Source organism: Colossoma macropomum, unplaced genomic scaffold (assembly GCF_904425465.1).
Source record: "Colossoma macropomum unplaced genomic scaffold, Colossoma_macropomum, whole genome shotgun sequence".
Lineage (NCBI taxonomy): Eukaryota > Metazoa > Chordata > Actinopteri > Characiformes > Serrasalmidae > Colossoma > Colossoma macropomum.
In genome coordinates this window covers 20,381,290-20,403,855 of record NW_023494790.1, presented here as the reverse complement: position 1 = coordinate 20,403,855, position 22,566 = coordinate 20,381,290, and the positions used below count along the sequence as shown (strand labels likewise).

At 37.8% G+C, this 22,566-nt stretch overlaps 1 protein-coding gene across 1 annotated transcript in view; it reads right to left on the bottom strand.

Moving 5' to 3' along the window:
• Nucleotides 1-22,566, bottom strand: part of LOC118809307 (cadherin-18) — a 135,073-nt gene that overhangs the window by 37,861 nt on the left and 74,646 nt on the right. The window contains exons 5-7 of the mRNA XM_036572470.1: nt 5,481-5,648; nt 3,622-3,809; nt 2,582-2,835 (exon numbers count right to left, since the gene is read on the bottom strand). Coding sequence (XP_036428363.1) covers nt 2,582-2,835; nt 3,622-3,809; nt 5,481-5,648 — 610 coding nt within the window. The remainder of the gene's footprint in view (nt 1-2,581; nt 2,836-3,621; nt 3,810-5,480; nt 5,649-22,566) is intronic.

The following is a 22,566-nucleotide window of genomic DNA, read 5'->3' as shown; positions in this document are numbered from 1 at the left end:
TTATTGTTTATTTTTTTTTTACCTGAAGTGCTATCCAAAATGAAAGATTTTCTTTTAAAAAGAGGGGTTCTGTTCTACTGAAAGGCTCTATCGACATTCTTGATTTTATCTGATGCTTCAGAAATAAGCTGCTTTTCAAAGAAAATGGATGCAGGGTTTAGAAGCCTTTTGCACTAGAGCTACACTGAGTACGAAAGCCCTGACTCCACTAATTACCATCGTACTCAAGAGAGAGGGAGAGAGACAGAGAGAGAGAGAGAGAGAGAGAGAGAGAGAGAGATGACAAAAGGACACAGTAAAGCCATATGTGTCAATGTGTCATATCATCGCTCTGTCCTCTTATTAAATTTGGCTTTTCTAAAGAGAAATATACAATAAAGGGTATATATACTCTAGTGATATAACACAATAAAGGAAACAATATGAAAGAGAAGCCTAAATAACAGAGGAGAGCTGCAGCTACGCTATCAAATTTCCATGAATATATTACAGTTTATGAGCATGCATAATCTTATGATTACTTTTGAGTAGTGTGGGGGAGGATGCATTGGTGATTGTGGTTTAGAGGTTATAGCTTGAAGGTACATGTCTGAACCTAGAGAAACTTCAACCCCCAGGCCAACATCCTCCCTCATGTCCTCACAATTCCAACCCAGACTTTTCCATGAGGTCCACTTATGATGTTCGAGTTTATGTTTGGAGAAAAGTCATAAGAAGACAATCTATTTATCCTTCATGATTAAACAGGTATTATACAGTACTGTACAAAAGTCTTAGGCAGCCATGAACATTATTTACAACTACAGGTAAATAGCAGTGTGTTACAGTTAAGTAGAAGTGTGTTATTTGCCAGTAAAAACACTATATAACGCTAGAATAAATTCAACCACTGTAAAAAGATATTTTTTGTTTGCTTTCAGTATATTATCAATATTTTAGAATAATACAGTTAGAAGAAAACAGGTCTGGCTTTTTGATGTATTCCACCCACAATATGCATTTGTTAAAGGAGTTTAATGAAGGCTTGATTAGCCTATGTATTGGATGGCAAGTGTAAATGCTGGGCATCCTTAAGAAGAAGTCTAGAAATGGTTGTGAATATGATCACACATAAAATAATATATTGTTTATTTGTTTATTTGCACAAACCTCAGTTCCAAAAAAAGTTTGGACAGTACAAAGACAAGATATTTAAGTTTTGTTTTTTTTGTTTTTTTAACAAGAATGAGTTGATGCTTGTCACGTTGCCAAATAATCCATCAGTGAATAAATCAACAGTGTAAGAGCAATGTTCCTCAATGAACTTTTAAGGAATTTAGGTATTTCTGCAGGGGATAGTTATATTAAAAAGATTCAGGGAATCCTCAGAAACTCTGAGCATAAAGGGCAAGGCCAAAAACCACAAATGAATCACCTTCAATCCATCAGACAGTACTGCATTAAAAACACATATCTTTCTATGATGGATTTTACCACATAGGCTCATGACAACAGCAAGCTGCATTCTGTACATGTTACAACAGCATGTCTGTGTGATGAGAGAGAGTGGGTGTTAGACTGGCCTGGCCTCAGTCCTGACCTGTCTGCCTCTAAAGACATGCATTGTAAAGTGCAAGATATGACAATGAAAGCGCTGTATGGTTGCACGGCTGAACACTAGTTTAATGGATGAATCACAAACAATTCTTTTGTCAAAACCAGATCAGTTTGTGTCTTCAGTCCCTAAACGATTATGTTGTACGATTATGATGGTGATGTAACACAATGATAAACATGCTCCTGTCCCAAATTTGTTTGAACATGTTGCAGGCATCAAATTTGGAATGAGTTCAAGTTTACTGAGAACTGCTTTCAGTTGTTATTAGCACTTTTTTGGAATTGAGGTTTCTATTAATTCTAATTTTAGTGTTTTTCAAACAAATAAACACTTGCTATCCAGATAAATAGCTTTACTTTTACACTGTACTGTACTTAAATGACATGTGAGTACTATATTTAAATGTTCTGATTGGCTGCTTTGTATTGTGCCTCATTCAAAATGCAGCCCGGGCTTAAACGCTCTTTATAACTTTAGCATGAATGGGTGGGGCTAAACATCTGTAGGCAGAATAGACAGATCATGACAGATCAGATGTTGATCTCTGTGACATTACAAAAAGCTTAATTCCTGTGAATGGACTGTCTGGACTGAAGAGTGGACGATACTTTCTGAAACTTTAACAACACAAATAGTACATCACAGTATATGATACCATTAAGTACTTTTTATATATTACATCAAACTCTATTAACAAAAAAGTTTTAAAAACTCTATTAAAAAAGCAAACAGAATTCAGTTTTCTATGATATGGGCTCTTTACAGGAATGAAGGGGAATAATCAGACTTGGCGAGTTGAGTGGTTGGCAATAGCAGGGTTGGTGAGAATGAATTTGAATATTCACTTATATTCTATTCCATACTTAATAAGAGGAATACAAGCAGATCCAAAAGGAAATGTGTCAGGTTCATTATGAATTTTTGCACTTTCATTTTGCAAGCTGCGTATTCGTAAGATTAATAGTTTTGTCCTCCATATCTTACCTGACTGGGCTGTTCTTGCTGTCTGGATCCTGTGCTGTTACTGCTCCCACCTCTGTTCCAATTTTGGCATTCTCATAGACATCCATAATATAGTAATCCATAGAGAAAACTGGGGGTTCATCTACATCGCCAACTGTTATCTTCAGAGTAGCGTCGTCCTTAAAAGATCCCAGATGGGTGAAGCGAGGGTCCAGGTGTGTGTTCTCTGCTGCAACGTGCAAAGTGTACTGTCTCTTCTTTTCATAATTAAGAGGCTGCAAAGGCAAAAATGGATAAAGGCTTAAACGAAGCCCTGCTAGGTGTCTGGGCAGAAGCAGCACAATTACACAACAAATGACTGGAATTTCTGATGTAATAAATGCAGGTATTTCTTTAATTTCCAGTGTGGTTAACTTCACTCAAAAATAAAAGTTCACAGTAAATGTTAAATAAGTTTTCTTACACTATCTTAACAGAACATTACTGAAGTCAGCCACGATGTTGCTTGACTAGAAACTACTTTTGTTTTGAATGCTGAAATGCATGGCTCTCTTTAGCCTAAAAGTGGGCATGTACTGCAGTGAAGCAGATGTGTTGAGCTCAGTGGATCTCTTTCTGTTCTTGAGCACAGAGGGTAAAGTGTCTTCTGAATGAGGTCTTGTCAATATGACCTCCAATCTCAGTTGGCTGGGTCTCTGACCTGACTGAAAGTTTGAGATTGTTTTTTGGAAGTTCGTTGGACCCAGATATGAACCTTGACCTAATGAGATGGTACTTTCTACTGTAGGAGATATTGGTGCAGCTGCAATATTAGCTTTTATTACGAACTTTACCCAGGAGTCTACCACACTGAACTTTCATGTAAGCTTGAGTAGACATGAATGAGCAAATTTATCTTCAAAGTGACATCAAGAACCTGGCTTACAACATTACAATGCGAAAAATATAAAACAGCTCATTTTCATAACCATGTGATCTTTTTTCAATTCTGAATCTCTATAAAGTGTTTTATAAAGCATTGAAGAAAAACGAAAGTGAAGGATGGTGTAATAACTGGGTACCTTTCTCAAACTAATGATGCCCTCTCTCGTGTCTTTGTCTGTAGCAATAGAAAACATGTTGGCTCCCTCAGGGTTGAGAATACTGTATTTGATCTCGGCGTTGACCCCCACATCCTCATCGTTGGCTTTGATCTTTCCCACTGGCTTCCCAACTTGAGCAGACTCAGGCACATACACCTGGTAATTCTCTGCAGATACACAAAAATGTAATCTAACATAAAACATAAAAGCTCTCAAACAGTAACCAAGCTATGGTGCATGACTATTTAAATCTAATGTAACTGAAAATGTTTTCTATTACAGTTTCCCAGACTTTTTCACGGCAGAAAATGTTATCTTGGTAAGTGAAGCATCTTAAATGTAGACAATATATCTAATATTTGTCATTACTTTAAGAATATTTTAAGATTATTCCACCTATTTCAATATATGTTAACTAATGCAAAGTGATCTTAACAACATTTCTGAAAGTAAATTGTCTGGAAAAAGACTGAAAGATCTTTAAATACCCTCATAATATTTTGTCATAAGAATCTCAAAATGAGAAATATTAGATATTGTCTAAAATGAAGATGCTTTCACTGGACAGGAATCTATTTTATCTACTTTTTAACTACTTGAAAAAAGAGAGTGCTAGTAATTCTTATAAACAGAATTTGTCCAGATATTAAGGAATATTTTATATATTACAAAAGAATGAAAGAGTGAAAGCACACCTAATACAGAAGGGTTTCAGAGTTTCACAAACACTAGCTGTGTTTTTTGTAATGTTTCAGTAGGTGGATTCTTGTTTTTGTAAACATTAACTGCCAATAAATTCAGATGGCATTACTGCAACTGAATAAAAAAAAAACAACTGACATCTAAATGAACAGCCCACAACTGGCTTCTTTTGCACTTTATGCATGCTGCTCAGACATCTGCTCTCCAGTAGCTAATGATTAAAAATGGCACTTCAGTGTACCAATGAAATGATGAGTCACACTGTAATGAGATAGCATCCATACAAGAGAGAGGATTATTACCATTTCTAATTAGGTATATTACAATTTCTAATGGCTCTTAAAAATCATCCATTGGTCTAAAAAGGGTCATGAAAAAGGAAAGATGTCTGGGAGTTTATAACTAACAATAATGATGCTTTCAGATGGCATTAAAATAGTAGTGTGTAAAATATAATATAAAGTTATTGTACTAAGCAGCAAAATAAACTAAAGAGCAGAATGAGTTAATATTGAGTTGTAATGTGGCGACAGAGATACCTTATTTAAGACTCACAATATAATGCACTGCACTTTTTCCTAAATCTCTGTCTATTGTTCTGAATGAGTACTTCACTATAGTTTTTTCATTTACAAAATCAATGTAAGACAACAATAATCTAAAAGGAGGCTTACATTCCTATATTATTGTATTACATTACAGTAAATTTACATTTTTTTCTAACATAAATGATTTAAAATCAGTAATGATGATAGTGTCCAAGTCTTAAACACTTCTATAATAAAGTGAAAGACAAGGTAGTGTTTTAACTGAAAAAAAAAAAAATACAATTTTGCCAAACTCTCCCAAAGCTTTTGGCTCATCTAAAGGCCTACTGTTATAAGTTTTAAACAAACAAATAAACAAACACTTAAATGACTAGAAATCCAATTTCAAATAATACAAAAGCTTAACAAGGAATCCTCACCATAAGAAATGATCTAATTTCGGTCATATCCAATGATACAGAGAAATTATATCCAACTAAGTGATCAATAATCCAGTAAAAAAATAATCCTTGATGTATCAGTTCACTTTGGCTGAACTGTAACTTGAGTAAGACATTAATAAAACAACATCAGTGCTGTGTTACTCACTTTGGGGAAACTTGGGTGGGTTATCATTGACGTCGGTTAATGTGATGTTGACTGTGGTGGAGCCAGACAGCCCCCCCACCTGCCCCGCCATGTCTTTGGCTTGGATGACCACAGCATAATGCTCTCTTGCTTCTCGATCCATGTCGGCCAGTGCTGTTCTGATTATGCCTGAACAGAACAGAAGCAAATGTTTGGTGTGATTGTTAGTTAAACCAAGTTAAAAGTTAAGTAGTGTTTAACAGACCATATTTTATGCTATTGTTGTATATTTTTTTCCCTGAGCTCCTCTTGCTTGTGACATTTTATGTACCAAAAACAGTCAAAATTTATTTTTACATCACCTCTATTTATCCCTTCGAATTAAACAGGCTGTTTTTGTTACTGTGCCTTTAAGACATATATATAAATGAGCTCTGTTGTGACAGCTTGCCCTGTATTGTAGTTTCCTTCAAAATGTAATCCAGGCTGAAGCAGTCCTTGTTACTTGAAAGTGAATGCGTGCGGCTACAGTACTGTAGGCTGAATGGGTGGATATACAGGTGGCTCATAGAGTAGAGGACAAATCTTAATAAAAGTGTGGAGAAACATAACGAGTGCAGATGCTTCCACACAGGTGCACTTCATGATACAATTAAGCAATTAACATCCTACTATGCTCTGTGGCATGTGTACAATTCTGAGCAGGGCCAGCTGACCTTGATTTTAGATCAAGATGGCAAGTGGAAAAGATCTAAGTGACTTGGAAAGGGAATTCATTATTGGAGCATGGATGGCAGGAGCTTCAGTCACAAAGGCTGCTTAACTGACTAGTGTTTCAGTAGGAAGAACAGTCCATCCACCGCTACATAGAGAGGGATATTATAGTAGGGTTGCAGAGCATGAACCCTTTATTACCACAAACCCACAGTTCAGTGGTGCAAAAACCTCAGACACTGATCTACAGAGATGTGGAAAAAAGTGATATGGTCAGATGAGCCATCCTTCACCATGTTCTTCACAAGTGGGCGAGTGCATGTGTGGCATACACAAAGAGAACCGTACAGGCCTACACACTCCTTATCACTATGTCCAGTACAGTTCCAGAAACTTGTAGAATCTGTGCCAAAGTGCATTGATGCTGTTCTGGCAGCTTGTGGTGGCCTAACACCACCCTGAGTCGCTTTGTGTCGGCTTTTCCATTTATTTTTCACCCGTCTGTACGTTAATGCATCGCAAAAACAGTTAATTCAAGGAGCTGTTTTTGCAAGGCCTGTTTTGTTGTTTCAGAAAAACAAGGAAATTCTGTTTTCCATTATATGGATCTTTTAAGGTTATTCGTAACATGTTTGCCAGTTCACTGTCTAGTGTTTTTAAGTCTTCTATGCAAAACAATACTGTTTGAAACTTATGCGCCGTCACCAGACAGGTTAAGATGTGGACATTTCGTATTCATTTTCTTAAGTATATTAATACCTGGTTTGGTTTTCAAGGGCTTTGGAAGAAGTAATGGTCCAATCTGACAGGTTATATAACACACATAACATAAAACACAAGCATCCAATGTGCTCTTTATCTTGATTCTCAAGTTCTTTCTCTGCCAAGGTTAGTCTTTCTCTACTTTTCATTAAATTTCAAATGACTGCACAACCTTGGTGGGACACGAACACAACCTTTCACGATGCTCATTCTATCATATTTATCATTATAGTGAAACACACACACAAAGGCTTGAGGGGAAAAATGAATAACTTGCATTATTTAACACATTTTTATGTTTTAAAAAAATTACAGCCAAAAAATTGATGACAAATATTAAAAATAGGCTTTATGGACTTCTTTTGAAAGGCCATTGAATACAGAATTGGTTGAGGGAGAATGTCCCATTTACCACTCTACTCTAAAGCATGCCAATTCATGCACTTGTTTAAGGGACATAAGATGGCCAGACAAAGAAAGACAGATATTCTGGAAATGCATATATATATATATATATATATATATATATATATATATAGTTATGTTTAGACTTGTTTATATGCTAGACTAATGAATAGTACATTTTGTATTAAAGCTTCAGCAAGTTCTACATGCAGTGGAGTCTGTAGGACAGTCATCAATATGCTAATATCTACACCTCACAAGTCTAGATCCCAAGGCAGTTGGTTTTATTTGCATTTCCTTTGTTAAATGACCACATGTAGCTAAAGCCTCATTTCCATCAGAAGTGTGTCTAAATTGGTTTGGGGTCCAGGTAGAGCAGCTAGGAATCCCAGGAATCATTCTGTTGAGTTAATTATAATCAGTGTTCCAATATGACAATGTGTTTCAGCTTTTCTTTATGCAGTGTCTGATTGTTTGGTTCTATAGGCTGTTAAACATATTGTGGCATCAGCCTTGGGCCACGCTGCTGTGAGGAGCTTAGGGGGTGTGGTCAGGCAAAGTGGCTTTCGGGAGGTGCTACGCTCCTGGTTCATAGAGGGACTGTTATGGTTGCTGTTGTTGTGGATGTTGATGTTGTTATCAGTGTAGTTGTGTAGCTTTGTGGAAATTGTGTCCGAGGAGGGTGGGCATGTAGTTAACTAGTGGTTCTCAAATGTCATGTCCTCTCGTGTTACCTCCTCACTGTGTTCCATGTTCAGTTAGTGCTGGGTTGGGAATATCTGGTCTTTGTAAAGACTCACTGTTAAAGTGTCTGTTCAATAAAGAGCATTTGCCCATAGACGCCATATTTTCTATGTCTTCTTCTACATTGACACTACATTATCTAACCTAAAGTCTAACTTCACTTGATTATTATGATTAGCTCAGACATGTCACATAGTCTGGTGCCACAGCTCTTTACACAAACATATAAATTAGACTGCCAATATGTGGCATTGGCTTGTTTACTTGCACAGCCCTGATTTACAACATTTTGCTTCAAGGAACAGACCATAGCTATGTGTCAGCACTTCCTTTGGAGCAGGACTGAATAGCTTTAGACATAGTTTACTGCTTTGTTTGCAGTCCGCTGATGAGTATTTATCACTCCACAGAATTCCTCAGAATAATTTTATATTAACGTATTTAGTAGGTATCTTACTCAGAGTAACTTACAAAATGTGCAAACAGTGGAAATGCAAGAATGATGATATAAAAGACAAGAAAAGAAAGACTTATTTATAAAAAGTCTGTATCTTTGAAGACAAATAAAATGCAGCTTTTATGTTGGCTTGGTTGTTTACTTTTAAATCAAGTTCAGTCAGTAAAACCATGATGGCTGGTTCTTGTCAAGACTGATGTATGACATAGGCCTGCAGGTCAAATCTAGCCCATTAGGATGTTTGATTTGGCCTGCCAGAATGGGAGAGAAATCAAAATATGTGTATATTGTTTTGTATTTTTAGCCCTTGGCCCCCTATGAACGTTGCACTTTAGCCCCTCAGACATTATCATTATTATTATTATTATTATTATTATTATTATTACATCATAAATATGGGGAACCCTGCAGAAAGCCTGGCTAGAAGTTATGAACTGAGATTAGATTCACAACCTCACACCCAAATTAGGAACTCTGAGTCTGAGGGTTTTTTCTCGATTGGAAAAATGAATGGTGTTCTTGGAAATCCCCCTACTGCACAATGTGGTAAACAACAAAAAAAGCTACTGTGTTTTGTCCTGTTTGCATTCCTTCCCACTAAACTGACATTACAAAGTACTACACATTAACACTATAGTAAAACAACAGCAGCTATGCTACTTTCAATGTAGCAATATTCATAATTTGACTCCTTAACGACCTTGTAATTCAAAGAATCCAGTGACCTTGGGTGGTGTACTCAGGACAAAAGACATATGTGGAGCACTTTTGTTTACCACAGGGTGTTATTTTGCAATTTTGCAAAATGCCACTCATTCTTCCACTGAGAAAAAGCACTTAGATCTGGAATTCCTTACTTGGCAATGGCACAGACTGTAAAATGACGACACAACTTCAGAGGTGGGTGATTCATAGAAAAAACGCAACCAGGCTATTGTCTATTTTATTGTTGTTGGTATTTGTTAGTCATCAAAAGAAAAAAAAAACTTTCTAAAACCACTCACACTGAGTGGACATGGAGGAAAACATGCCGTTGCCTCTAGGCTTTTACGAGAAAGAGTATTAAGCATTTAGACAGAAACCAGTGTTTTTGCATTTTAACCTGTAAAAGACTAAAGAACTCTCAGACTGTTTTTTTCATACTTCTGCTACAGTTCCCCCCCAACGTATACACGCACACACACACACACACACACACACATACACACACATGCGTAGTCATCCCAGAGGGTAATGCTCTGAGCAAACGTTGAACTTCTGATGTGGGAGGCTGTGAACTTTTCAACACAAAACACATTCTAGTCCAGACAATGAAGCCAACATTACATACTTAGACCACAAATCTCCTTTTCTGTGCTCTGTATGTTTGATTTCATTATTACATGATTTGAAAGATGTCTGTTCAAGAAAAATGACAAGAACAATTCCTCTGTGTGAAATAGATGTGTTATCATAAAATCCTATCTTGATTTATCTTGCTAGAGCACAGTAGGAAAGCTTTAGTTGCCTGAGGCTGCTTTTGATGGAGGGTATTGACTGTGTGCACATCATTGAATGCACACAGTCATTCACCAGTGGATTACCACTGTCTGATAGACTGCAGTCTAGGCATTTTATCCAGTAAATACATCAGAACTAAGCTGACAAAACACCAAGCATATTACCAATTCATAATGCATTGACTATTTTTTCCACTTAACAGATTTACAGAAATATACATAGAGAATTACAATTCACCTTTGATCAACACAAACGTTTTTGGTTCACAAACGGTTTCTTTCAGAGCACAGCGTGTTGATGTAACTAGTGTACAACCTCTATTTCCCATGAGTTCGACATGGATCTGTAGTTGGGCCTGTACTGTTTAGATATTAATGAGGTTGGTGGATTAACTGAAAATTGTACAACACATTTCTATGCTGATGACACAGTGATTTATTCTTCTGCCTCCTCTGTGGCTTGCACTGGAAAGAAATTACAGAATTTTTTAGAAATTAAGTCTACCAAATGCATTGATTATAATATGCATATAGCCTCTGAATGGCCATAAATGAACTTTTATCTTTACGAAAATATTTGAGAGTCTTGATAAGTGACTGATTGCCATTTATGTATTTATTCTCAATTTCTTCAAGTGCTTCTGGAGAACCTTTTGTTCACTTCTTCCAAACTATATTAATTCGCTGATAACATCTGTTAACATCATTTGCTACAATAGCAATTTAGATTTTCTTACTTCATACAGAATCAAAAACTTTATTTTTACTTCATTTGACAGTTAAACCACTAAACAGTCTCTCTCACACAATTAAATACACATACAAACACAAAGCCAGTCACAGAGAGATTGAGAGAGAGAGCAGTCACGTTGTGTTGTGCAATGACCTGGCAGAGCAAAAAGTCTCTGATGATGCAGCATAATCTGCAAGGTGAGACTGAGGAGCAAATGTGTTTTTGTTAATGCATTTCTAAGTGCGTTACACTCCAGACAAGACATCTTTAATGTTTTTTCCAATAAAATTTGATAAATTCTGCAAAGTGAAGCAAATTTTCGGGCCTGTTTCTCACAGCACGTGACAAAACAATTGCACTTAAATGAGTATGCCTACACATTTCTGACAGAACAGGTTGCATGTTTTGCATGTTTGTGTGTTTGCTCATTCACTGTTGGTTATATTTTGCTTTATCTTATTCTTAATCTTTCAAGTTACATTCTTTCCCTAAATATTTAGTTTTTACCTTAATTAATAACTGCACTCCTTATAACATTTTTCATAGTCTTTTTGAGTTTTTCAATATCCTTTACTTTTCTCTGTGGATGCCAAGAAAACGGTGGCCGCTGTTGAATGCGAGCTCCAGACACTGAGCAGCAAGCTGCAGCAGCTGGATCGGCAGATCAGGGCTCTCCTGGAGTGGCAGATAAAGCTCCACAACTGGAAAACGCCTTTGGAAGCAGCCCGGGACTCCTCGTATATAGCAGTTTCAGGTCCAACAAGTCCGGTGGCGACTTCTACTCCTTCGGATGAAGCGCATTGTTGATGGCTAACACTGGGATTCCCCAACTTCATGCCCACACCGGAGCAAAGCTGGAAAGAGAAGGTTTTCCCAATCGCTCCTCCACTGGACTTCACTTCCAGGAACCGGTTCGAAGCCCTCAGCTCTCTGCCTGCTTCAGCGCCTCGGACAGCAACTCAGGACAGTGTTCTAATTATCACCTGATATCAACATCTGAAAGTAGCTGCTATCTATTGTTTTCCACGCACCCAGGTCTTGGATATTTCCAAGCGATTTCCTGCAGCTCTGAGCAAACATGAGGATACCAGCACCGTGGTCATTCACACAGGGGTAAACAACATCTCATACCGACACAGCGAAGTCCTCAGGGAGCATTTTGGATTACTTTTAGAAACTTTTAAGATGAGTGCTGAGGTCAGACTCATCATCTCATAACCTCTGCCCACCTACAGGATAGGAAGCGAGGTGTTCAGCAGGCTCTATACACTCCACTGTTTGTTCCAAGGCTGAGGCGATAACAATGGCGTCAGCTACGTGAGCAACTGGAGTGCTTTCTAGGAGGGATCGGCCTTCTGCCACAGGGACGGATTGCTGCCGTGGGACTGTCATCTTGTCAGAGAATGTAGAGAAGGTGCTACGTCAGGCCTGACTAGACTTAACAGTAGTAAACAACGGACGGGTAAGTAGTATCAACAGCAGTTTATGATGTAAACAATGTCTCCTCAATTTCTTCTATTCCCCTCTTTCTCTGCTGTTGGAATACTGAAGTTTCTGCTAGCTATGAAAGGAAAACTTGTCCCAATAACATTGAGTCATCAAACCCTGTGTAATTAATAAATTAATGAAAAACATGCTCGGTCAACACCCCAATAATTTAATTCATGTACCCCTAAAAAAGATCAGTCAACCAAAACACACAGTGTAGTGAGCAGAAAATGAAACCTCACATTACTTAACGTAATACTCTTAAAAAAGATGGCTCTTCAGGGGTTCTTTAGTAAAGAAAATGAAAGAAAGAAAATTCTAAATAGAACCATGAGCACTTAAAGAATGCTTAGCATGATTAAAGGGTTCTCTGCATGGTGAAAACATTCTTCAGATTGATGGACAATGTGCTGTAGATGATTCTACATAGCACATTTTTGAAAAGGGTTCTATATAGCGCCAAGAAGGGTTCTACTATGGTTACGATGACAAGTCCACATGTGATCTTGACCCTGTTCCTACTTCTCTCCTTAAGATGGTTTTTGATTATGTTTAAACGTTTTAACTATAGTAAATTGTTTTCTGTCAACAGGTGCTTTTTGAGACGCTTTTAAAACTGCCTTGGTGAAGCCCCTACTAAAAAATAGTACTAAGTACCTTCCATACTTAATAATTTTTGACCAATTTCAAACCTTCTTTTTAAAATAAAGCCCTAGAAAAAGTTGTTTTTAAACATTTAAATGTATATTTAGTATCAAACAAGTTAGGACAGTCTATCTCAGTTCACACTTTTAAGAAACATTTCAAAAAATGTTTCTCTTTAACTTAGCATTTAATTAAAACTCTATGTCTCTTAGTATTCATCTTTCTAATTTGATCTGTGTAATTTTCTTATATGATTTTAAATTAGTACTTTAATACAGTAATTTCTTGTATTACTGTTTATATTATCTGTCTGTAAAGCACTTTGAGCTGCCACCAGCATAAAAAAGTGCTATGTAAAGATTCTTCTTCTTCTTCTTCTTCTTCTTATTATTATTATTATTATTATTATTATTATTAAGGCTAGGAAGTCTAATGAAACAGAAAGTGAAAAACAAATCTGATATATGCTGTTCCTAAAACATTCATGATCATATAAAGCAAAAGAAATATTCCCTAAACTTCTGCAGACAAACTGGAACTTTCTTTCTAAATCCATCGGTCCTCATTTTGTCCATGCCTCAGGGTCATCAAGTTACCACGTATTCAACAGTGACCTTCCTAACACACCATGTAGTAGAGTGGATCTTTTCAGTCTATGAGTTGTTATGCAATATAGTGTGAAAACATGCACTCTGCAACCTTGTATATTAATGAAAAACATGGCATTTTATGCAATGCATGAAACATACTGCTGTGGGAACACAGCCATACATCTTTAAAAATGGAGAAAGAAAACTTAACTGCTGTTAATTTAATACAATTTAGAACCATTTATCATGAAGTGTTCAAACAATGTAAGGGGCAGCTGACATTTTCGAATGGTCTACAATTGTTTGCTCAACAATATAAATATACCATTGTGTCTAAAGGGCTATCCTGAACATCCACAACATGTTTTCATAAACCACTATAATGATGTAGAACCCTCTTAAATATTGTAGCACCAGTCAATTTGTGCCAGTTTGCTCATGAATATCAGTTATTTGGCTGGTAGAAAAAACAAAGAATACTGTACAAGTGTCCTCAAGTGAAATTTAGCTGGTGGCACAGAAAAAAGCCCACAGGCACACACACATTGTAATGAGATCAGTAGGAAATTGTTGTAAGAATATTATAAGATTATTCAACATGTTTCTCAACATTTTAGTAATTTCATCTAGTGAAATTGTTGTATTCCCTTGGCAGATGAATCTGCTTGTCTCAAGAAATAATGTATGAAGCAAAATTATCTACCAATGGAACAAGACACATTCACTAGATAAAATTACTTAAAACAAGTAAAAAAAAAAAAAAGCATAGAAATGAGTTAAATAACCTTATAATATTCTCACAACAATCTTATAATGAGAAATATTAGATATGTTAAATAGATTTAAGATAATTTCACTTGCTATCATTTTTTTTTGCAATATAAGTGTAATCTACTCATCTATTTCCACTTTTATACTGTGATAATTAGGTTTCTCTCTGCATAAATAGAAGATTGAATTGAATTTGTTCCATTATGACTGGAATTTTCATTTATGCATGTCCCAAAGCACATACTTTTCCACACTGTTGATTTCAGTCAACACCTGCTTGTTTCTTTCTGTTTTGCTCTTAGGGAAGTGCAATATGGCTTTCCCTTGGACTTCATTGTTCTGCAGTATAAACATCAGCTCACACCCTGGAACCCCAGTGTAACGTAGACTCTTCACTCATCATTTTTTTAGTGAAGGAGATGACAGACAGGTCTGAGGTGGGCTAAGCTTGTCTTGGGCTGATTAGAACATTAGAAGTGGGTCAAGGAGTGAGCAACTGTAACCCGCATGATTAACATTCAGACAAAGTGCTCCTCAGTGTCACCTGCCACAGAGGGGAGAGCCAAGCTAAGTGAGATGGCTGGCCAGGTAAGTGGAGATAAAGGTGGAGCAGGTGATGAGTTGAGGTGAAAGACAGTCAGGAATGTGACTGCAATAATATAGCCAGGGAGGCCCAGCGTAAGACTGTGAATTGGCACAGTGGTAATAGGTGAAATGAGCATATGTTGTAACTGTACAAATCATTAAAAATGAGAAATTCTACCTCTTGCAGTGTACACAGAGATAATTTTGGCAGCATTCACAATGCACACAATGCTAGTCACATTCTCTGAATTTTTGGAAAGATTTAAGAGTGAAGGACATTTTCTCAACGTAATGTTATTTTTAGTTTTGCATTCATACTAGTCTCATCCTCAGATGCTTCACGCACAGAGCTAATAGAGTCGTCTAATGTATGTCATATGCTAAGCTCGCCACTATCATAATTTGTTAGTTCTAGTGTCAATAGTTATCTGTGCTTGTCTTTTGTTGGAATTGTGTACAACAGAGAGCCTTTCTGGGCAAGTTATAGTCGCTGGATTGACAAATGTTTGTGAAGTTCACAACATCACATCTTCACGTTCTTCAAGAGTTTACTTCATAGCATGTACTAGTAAGTAAATGAGATATCCTCATGTGTGTCAGCTTGTGCCAAAGCACACCACTTTGTTTCATTCTTTGTTTTTGTTGTTTAGACAATCACCTTTCCCCATACAGTGGTATGTTTTGTGGTTGGTTAGTTTGCATGTTAGTCACATGGTCCTGTCCTGTCAAAATTCTCGGCCACGCTGAATGACGACACTTGGCTGAGACTCAGGCACTAGATTGCATTCTTACTAAACCATCCCTCAAGCTGAATAAAAAGATATGCAGTTTTCTTCTCTCTGTAAGCATACATACCGTGTACACTTCACTGTGAATGTCTGAATAAAGTCTGTTTCCTGCATTGCATGTATCCTTTAACAAACATGGAACATAGCAAACCTAAGGATACCTATATTTTTCACCTATACCTCACCAAAAGAAAGAAAAAAGAGAATCCTGGGCCTCTAGCTAAATCCCATTTCCCATCCTTAATGCCTTAACTCCATTTCACCACAGCCATTATTTCTTCTCCAGTGCTACTGCTGAGAGATATTATCCCAACTGCAGCATTACTTAACCTGGCCTCCTAAGGCAACAAAGGGGCCTTGGCAGACAGCCATCCACTCCATTAAAACAACACAAAAGACTGATGATCTGACCTTTCTCTCTGTTTCTTTCTATTCTTTAGGCAAGAGGGAGAGTCTCCCCTTTACCATCACTCAGGGTTATTGTTTGGAGCGCCCGGTGCACTTGAGGAAATATGAAATGGACTTTGTGGAAAGTTGTGGAAAAATTCTTGGATTTGTTGTGGGAAAGTAGAGGGGTGCTGGCATGCCAAGATGTCCAAATGTCAATTTCCAACATTTACATTGATCAGGAGCTGTTAACCCCTTTGAACCTTTGACTTTGTGTAGTTATGTAGCTATCAGAGGCCCTTGGCTGGTTTTACATGGTGAAAATGAGAGGCAACTTGATTTGCCTGAAACTTTAATGAAACTAGATTTCACTTGCGTTGTATGATGTAAAGCCTTCTGCAACTCATTTGAAACTTGTTTGAAACTTAACAGCAACAGTTGCAACCATCTAAATTTTGTTTAATGAAGTAGTCAATCAAAATGTGATATCTTACCACATGATCATGTGATTTCATTTCAACAGATTGATTTCAATCGACACAGCAAAATAAAACCCAAAGTAAACTGTTGTGTAAACAGTGTTGCTGTATGAATGGCTGATTGTGGCAGCATCTGTTCTGCTTTATTAGCCTGTTTTATTGCAGTCTACATAGCTACATTATTTATTTTCTCCTCTCTTAACATAAAATTGATGCTAAGATGCAAATGTAGGCTAAATAATACATCACCGATGATTTTAGGTAATCATACATGAAACCATACATAAGAAATACTGGCTACTAATTTTGAAAACCACACTGTTTAAAAACAAAACAAAGCATTCTTGGAATGATGGCACAGAAAAACCATGTTTGGTTCAATAAAGGACCACATTTCAGGTTAGAGGTTCAAAGAACCTTCATACAGTTTGAAAGTTCTTTACTAATTTAAGGGTTATTTCTAGAACCTTTACATCATATGGAGGTTATTTAAAAAGGTTCTGCATATTCACATATCTAATTTATAAAAACAGCTCTCCTTAGAACCCTCCACTGAAAGGTTCTCTAGGGAACCAAAAGTGGTACTTCTAAGGCATCACAAAAGAATCCTTTTTGGATCCTTTATTTTGTAGTAGGGGATTCACTGAATGTAACTAATTACTCTTTAACTGCTGTGGAAACTGTTGGTGCGTTCCATTCGGGAGGCAGCTGTCTAAGTAGGCAGCATTCTAAGGCAGCATTTGCATGCTCCCGAGACGAAGCCTGTCCCATTTGGAAGGCAGCATAAGGCAGCTGCCTTTTAAGGTGCCTTATTTTGACCAATTCTGAAGGCAGCATCACATGTATCCTTCTCAGCGAAGGCAATCCCACAATATTGTTTACCTGCTCACCGGCCGAGAGTTCCATCGCTTCAGTTTGATAAACACAGCGGACGAAGCAGCCGTTTTTTGTCAACTGAGGAGTTTACAAATGTAAGTTATTTCTTCACTTCTGTCTTTACTGTTTCGAATGATTGTTGTATTTGTATAAAGTATTGAACATATTTGTGTTTGTAGGTCTCTAGAAATTGTTCCTCTGGTGAAATTCTGGCAGTTCGCTTGTCGAAGGCGAATTGACAGGCTGCGTTCACAGCTCGTTAGTTGAAGCTAATGTTAGTTAGCTTAGCTAGTGGGCTAGCTGTGTAAACGCGCTGGCTCTTCAAAATGAGACAGTCCAGTTTAAAATATTGGCTGTTCACTGTTTAGTAGCGTTTAGTTTAGTTTAGCGTTAGTACTCAGGGAATTTTTCTGCCCTCAGTGAAAAACATTACGGCAACGGAGAGGCGCTGTCTGAGGGGCTGAGGAAAAGGAGCGGTTACAGGGAGAAAACTGTGCCGAACGACTGAAAGCAGCTGACTTGCCGAGCATATTTGGGGTAAACACAGCGGCCCCAGCGCTACAGACTGACGTTGTCCCTGAATGATGAAAAATAACTTACTGGACGATGTTCAGAAATAAAATGCTTTTAAACTAAAAACCACGAATGCTTATTTTTGCCTGCTCCGCTTGTCTTGTATTGCTGTGCTTACCACAGTCACAAAAGTGTGAGGTGAATGTTGATGGCTAAATTTCAGACTAGGAGCTCATAAATCAGATGAGAATGCATAAAGTAAAATGCATGTTTGTCAGCTTAACTGATTGTGTAGGATCTTTTTTTCTGAGTACATTTTGTACAAAATTATACATAGTTTTTATCCTGTGTGTTAGAAATAAAGCAGGTTCATTAAGGTGGATGAGGACAGTGAATGAATTGAAATGATTCATAAACTCATAGTCACGATTATCTGTATTTATCTGGGCTGCAGAGTAGAGTATATAACGACAGATACTTTACAGAGTCTTTACAGCAGCCTGTTCTTCATACATAAATTTCCACACAGTGTCAATGCAGGAAAACAGCTGCTGCAGATTCAAAGCTATCCTTTTACACTGAGATGATCCACCTTTACAGTCGGAGGTGAGTGTAAGCTAACGAGCGACTGTGAGTAAACAAATATAATGTGTACAGCGCAGTGAACGTTATGAGGTATGATGGCTCTGAAGCTCTGTCCCGAATGAGATGCCTACTAAGGTTCCTTTTCAGTTAAAATGCTGCTCAACAAGAGAGCTGCCTTTGGAGGCAGTGACTAGTTAGACAGCTGCCTCCAGAATGGAACACACTATGTGTCTCACACAACTTGCAACATGCAACCTTCAAGTAGCTGCATGACAAAAGCCATCAGTATAAGGGCCCAATCCCATTTCACCCCTTGCCCGTACCACTTAGCCCTACCCCTCTGTTTCACATGTTCACACCTAGGGGTAGGGTGTCCTGATTTTTGTTGAGATAGAGGGGTTGGGCAAAGCGTGAGGGCTACATGGCCCTCCAAACTGAGGTTTTTCAAAGGCACACTCCAAACAGAGTGTTAGGAGAAAAAAACTGCAAGATGACTGCGCAAGAAACCTAAAAATGTGAGTATTTTCTCCATTAAAAAGTATGATAACCACTGTATTATCTTACTTTAATGTTGTTTCAATGTATTATGGTCCTTTATTTCATAACAAGCATAACAAATCACTAGTAGTATGCTGATGTCTCGGCAGCTAGCTAGCTAAATTCTTTTTTTTTTTACCGTAAATGGTGCAGCAGTTACATTCTGCCATTTAAGGTGGAACAGGAATATTCAAACAAGAAGCAGGCAAACAGTTGACTTCAGCTTTATATCACCAAAGAATTAGGGGTGGGCAATAATAAATAATTGTTGCATCCCCCTGCCTTTGAAGGCATATAATGCTCTAAATTTAACTAAACCCCGGCAATGAGGTTGCTGAACTTTACTGCTTCTCTGCCTTTTCTGCAGACTGGCAGGGTTTCCTACAGAGCACTGCTAGTAGCCTCTTAATGAAGTAATGTTCTTTTTTATTTGAGAGTTGTCCCATTTTGTAGGGGAGGATTTCAACCACTACCCCATGTAACTCAGTTCCAAGGGGCAAGGTGACACTCGAAAAAAGGGGTAGGGGTAAAAATAAGAAATGGGATTGGGTCAAAGGTTTGAGAGGTTGACTCCATTCTACTGTATGGGAAGATTTGTGTCTCTTGCATGAGCGCTGGCACAGAGTCTTTCATCACAGATATACACTTGCTCAAATACAAATTAATTAACTCATCCAATCACATTTTGAATGGTCAACGGCTCTGAAAGGCGACGGTGAACTTAGTATCATCAGTAAAGCTACAGCGTTCTCTCACCACCCCCTCACATCTCTGAATAGCAGGCCTTTAGGTGTGTGTGGAAAAGGGTGCAGTTAATTCTGCACAGCCATTGAAAGAGAGACAGCTGGTCTGACCTGAGGTCAGTCAGGCTGAGAGAGACTGTTAGCCTTTTGCTCACCCCTCTCTAAGTCACAGAGAAGGTGATAGCATCACTTTCTCTTTCTGTCTCCATCACGGGCTGTACATTTCTAAAGCAGGACCATCTCCAGGGTGCACTAAGGGGATTATGGGAGATTACCTTTGGCTCTTGTTCCTACTGTCAGAGCCTCAGGCTTGGGTGTTACTTGAGTATAGGCAGTGCACTGATGATCTTGAGGCCCAGGTTCGAACACACCCTCCCTACACTGCCTGATATGGCATTAACCCTTTTGTCCTGAGGCACAAAGCAGCTTTTTCTGCCTTTTACTGAACTCTTCTAATTTGCTGTCATTTCTCAATGATGTTGTTATTTTGATATGTATAGAAAGTGATCTAGCAAAGCTTGTCTTTTATCATAGTTGTGAGACAATCTACCACTTGAACAAGCAAACATATGAATAGCAATATAGACGCACTGGCCGTATATGGTAAACTTACCTATATGGTAAATGGAACCGATTAAATGAATAATAAGTGTAGGTACAAGGTAGGTGGACCAAGTAAAGTGACCAGTGATTAAACTTCACACTTCAGTCACCTTTTATTCCTTTGACAATGGAACAAATAAAAAATAAGGGGTTCGTGATCTGGACTTTGGGATTTGTACTTAATTTGTACTCAAGTCTTTATTTGTACATAAAGTCTTTACTAAGTTCTTAGTTAACACTAGTTAGTTTCAAGCTGCACTTTTACTACATTTGGCTGCACCACCAATCCATACTTGTCATGTCTTAACTAGAAACAACCAACACATACACAGTGACAAATGCTAAACACCTTTGCTTTAACATGACTATAACAAGTTTAGACCAATCAACAAACACACTGCCATAGTGGCTTGCGCTGGATTTTTGCATTGAATGGAAAAAGGAATTAATTTTAGAAGAGATTATGAATGAGTTTTATATTTTCACAACTTACGTGAATAAAACTGATACCTATAAGCAATTTGTTTGTTTTTTCTCACCATGCTTTTGCAGCTTCTTAAACAACAGTTTCTGCCAGACTGTCAGCATCTGCTGCTGAGTGAGACATGACCTGAACTGGAGATATGATTGTTAGTTTCATGATTTGAGTTGGTAACTGAAAGTAAACCCACAGCACACAGCATTTATTGTTTATTAGCTGACTAATCTTAGCAAAAAAAAGTGACTTCAGCAACAAGCCTTTTCTGTTTTCTGGTCAGGTTTTTGTCTTCTTTATGCTACCTATATGGTTCCTGTTGGTGTTACCAACCCAACTTAATAACTACTTTGTATGGTGAAACCTGTTTTGATTTAGTATTGGTCAGCACTTACATTATTACTAACCTACGTTTGAACTTGCGTGCAGCTGGTACAACCAACCCCTGAATTCCATTCCCAGTGTGTATATGCACATGATCAGAAACTATCACAGTGCATCCAGCAATTAAGACAGCTTTATGCTTCTTTTATATAGTGACAGAAACATAGCACAGAAACCGCCAATTCCACATGCTAATACATTTTAAAATGCTTCAAGTAAATGCCAAAGTCACTGAATGTATCACTGAATGTACATTAGATAAGAGAGGGTTAAAGCCTGATGATATCATCACCACTGAATATGAGAAAAAACAAAAAGAAAAAGCCATCACTGTAAGGACAAACCGCCACCCTTTCTAATAAAAGCAAGGCTTGGTCTATGAGACAGAAACGTTAGTGCTTACAGATTCACAATAGTGACTCCTGTCATATTACAAAGCTCATTTACTGTCTTTAACTGTTTGGAACAGAACGCATATTTTAGATAAAATGATTCAGTTTTACTAGGTTTGGGATTGCCCAGTGGAAAGTGAGAGCTTTTTGTGTGAAGTGGCCCTCCAAATGCACTCAGATGAGCTCGATTTGTTTTTGCAGTACTGCTATTCCCTGCTTTCTTCATGTAGTGAGAACATGGGGACAGCTAATATGCTCAGACTTATTAGCAGCTGGGGAAGGACTCGACAAACTGGCATGCTTTTTAAATTTGATCTGTACAGGAAGTCACGCTAATCCTTCCTTTTAGAGACTCCGTGATCTGTGTCAGAGCAGCTCTGCACTCAGAGGCTAAAAACCCTCAAAACTCCCCAATCAGCAGAGAAATTAGCCTACTTATCAGTGTGTGTGTGACTTTGTAGGAGGGAGGGGGAGAAAGTGAATGAGAGAGAGGGAGACAGAGAGACAGCAAGCAGAAAGAGAGAGAGAAAGAGAGAGAGAGAGAGAGAGACAGACAAATCAGAGAGAGAATGAAAGAGAGACAGAGAGCGAGATAGAGAGAAAGCAGAAATAAAGAGAGACAGAAAAAGAAAGAAAGAGAGGAGTAGAAATGGAAAGAAGAGGAGACAGAAAGCAAGAAAGAAAAAAGCATGGGAGAGAGAGAAAGAGAGAAAAAAGAAAAGAGAGAAGTGAGATAATAAAAGTTAGAGAGATAGAATAAGAAAGGAGAGAGAGAGAGAGAGAGAGAGAAAGAGAGAAAATGAAAGAGAGAAAGAGAGGGAGAGGGAGAAAGCAGAAAGAAAGAAATGACAAAGAGAAAAGGGGAGGGGGTAGAAATGATGAGAAAGAGAGAAAAAGAAAGAAAGAGGGGGTAGAAATGGAAAGAAGGAAAGACAGAAAGCAAGAAAAAAGC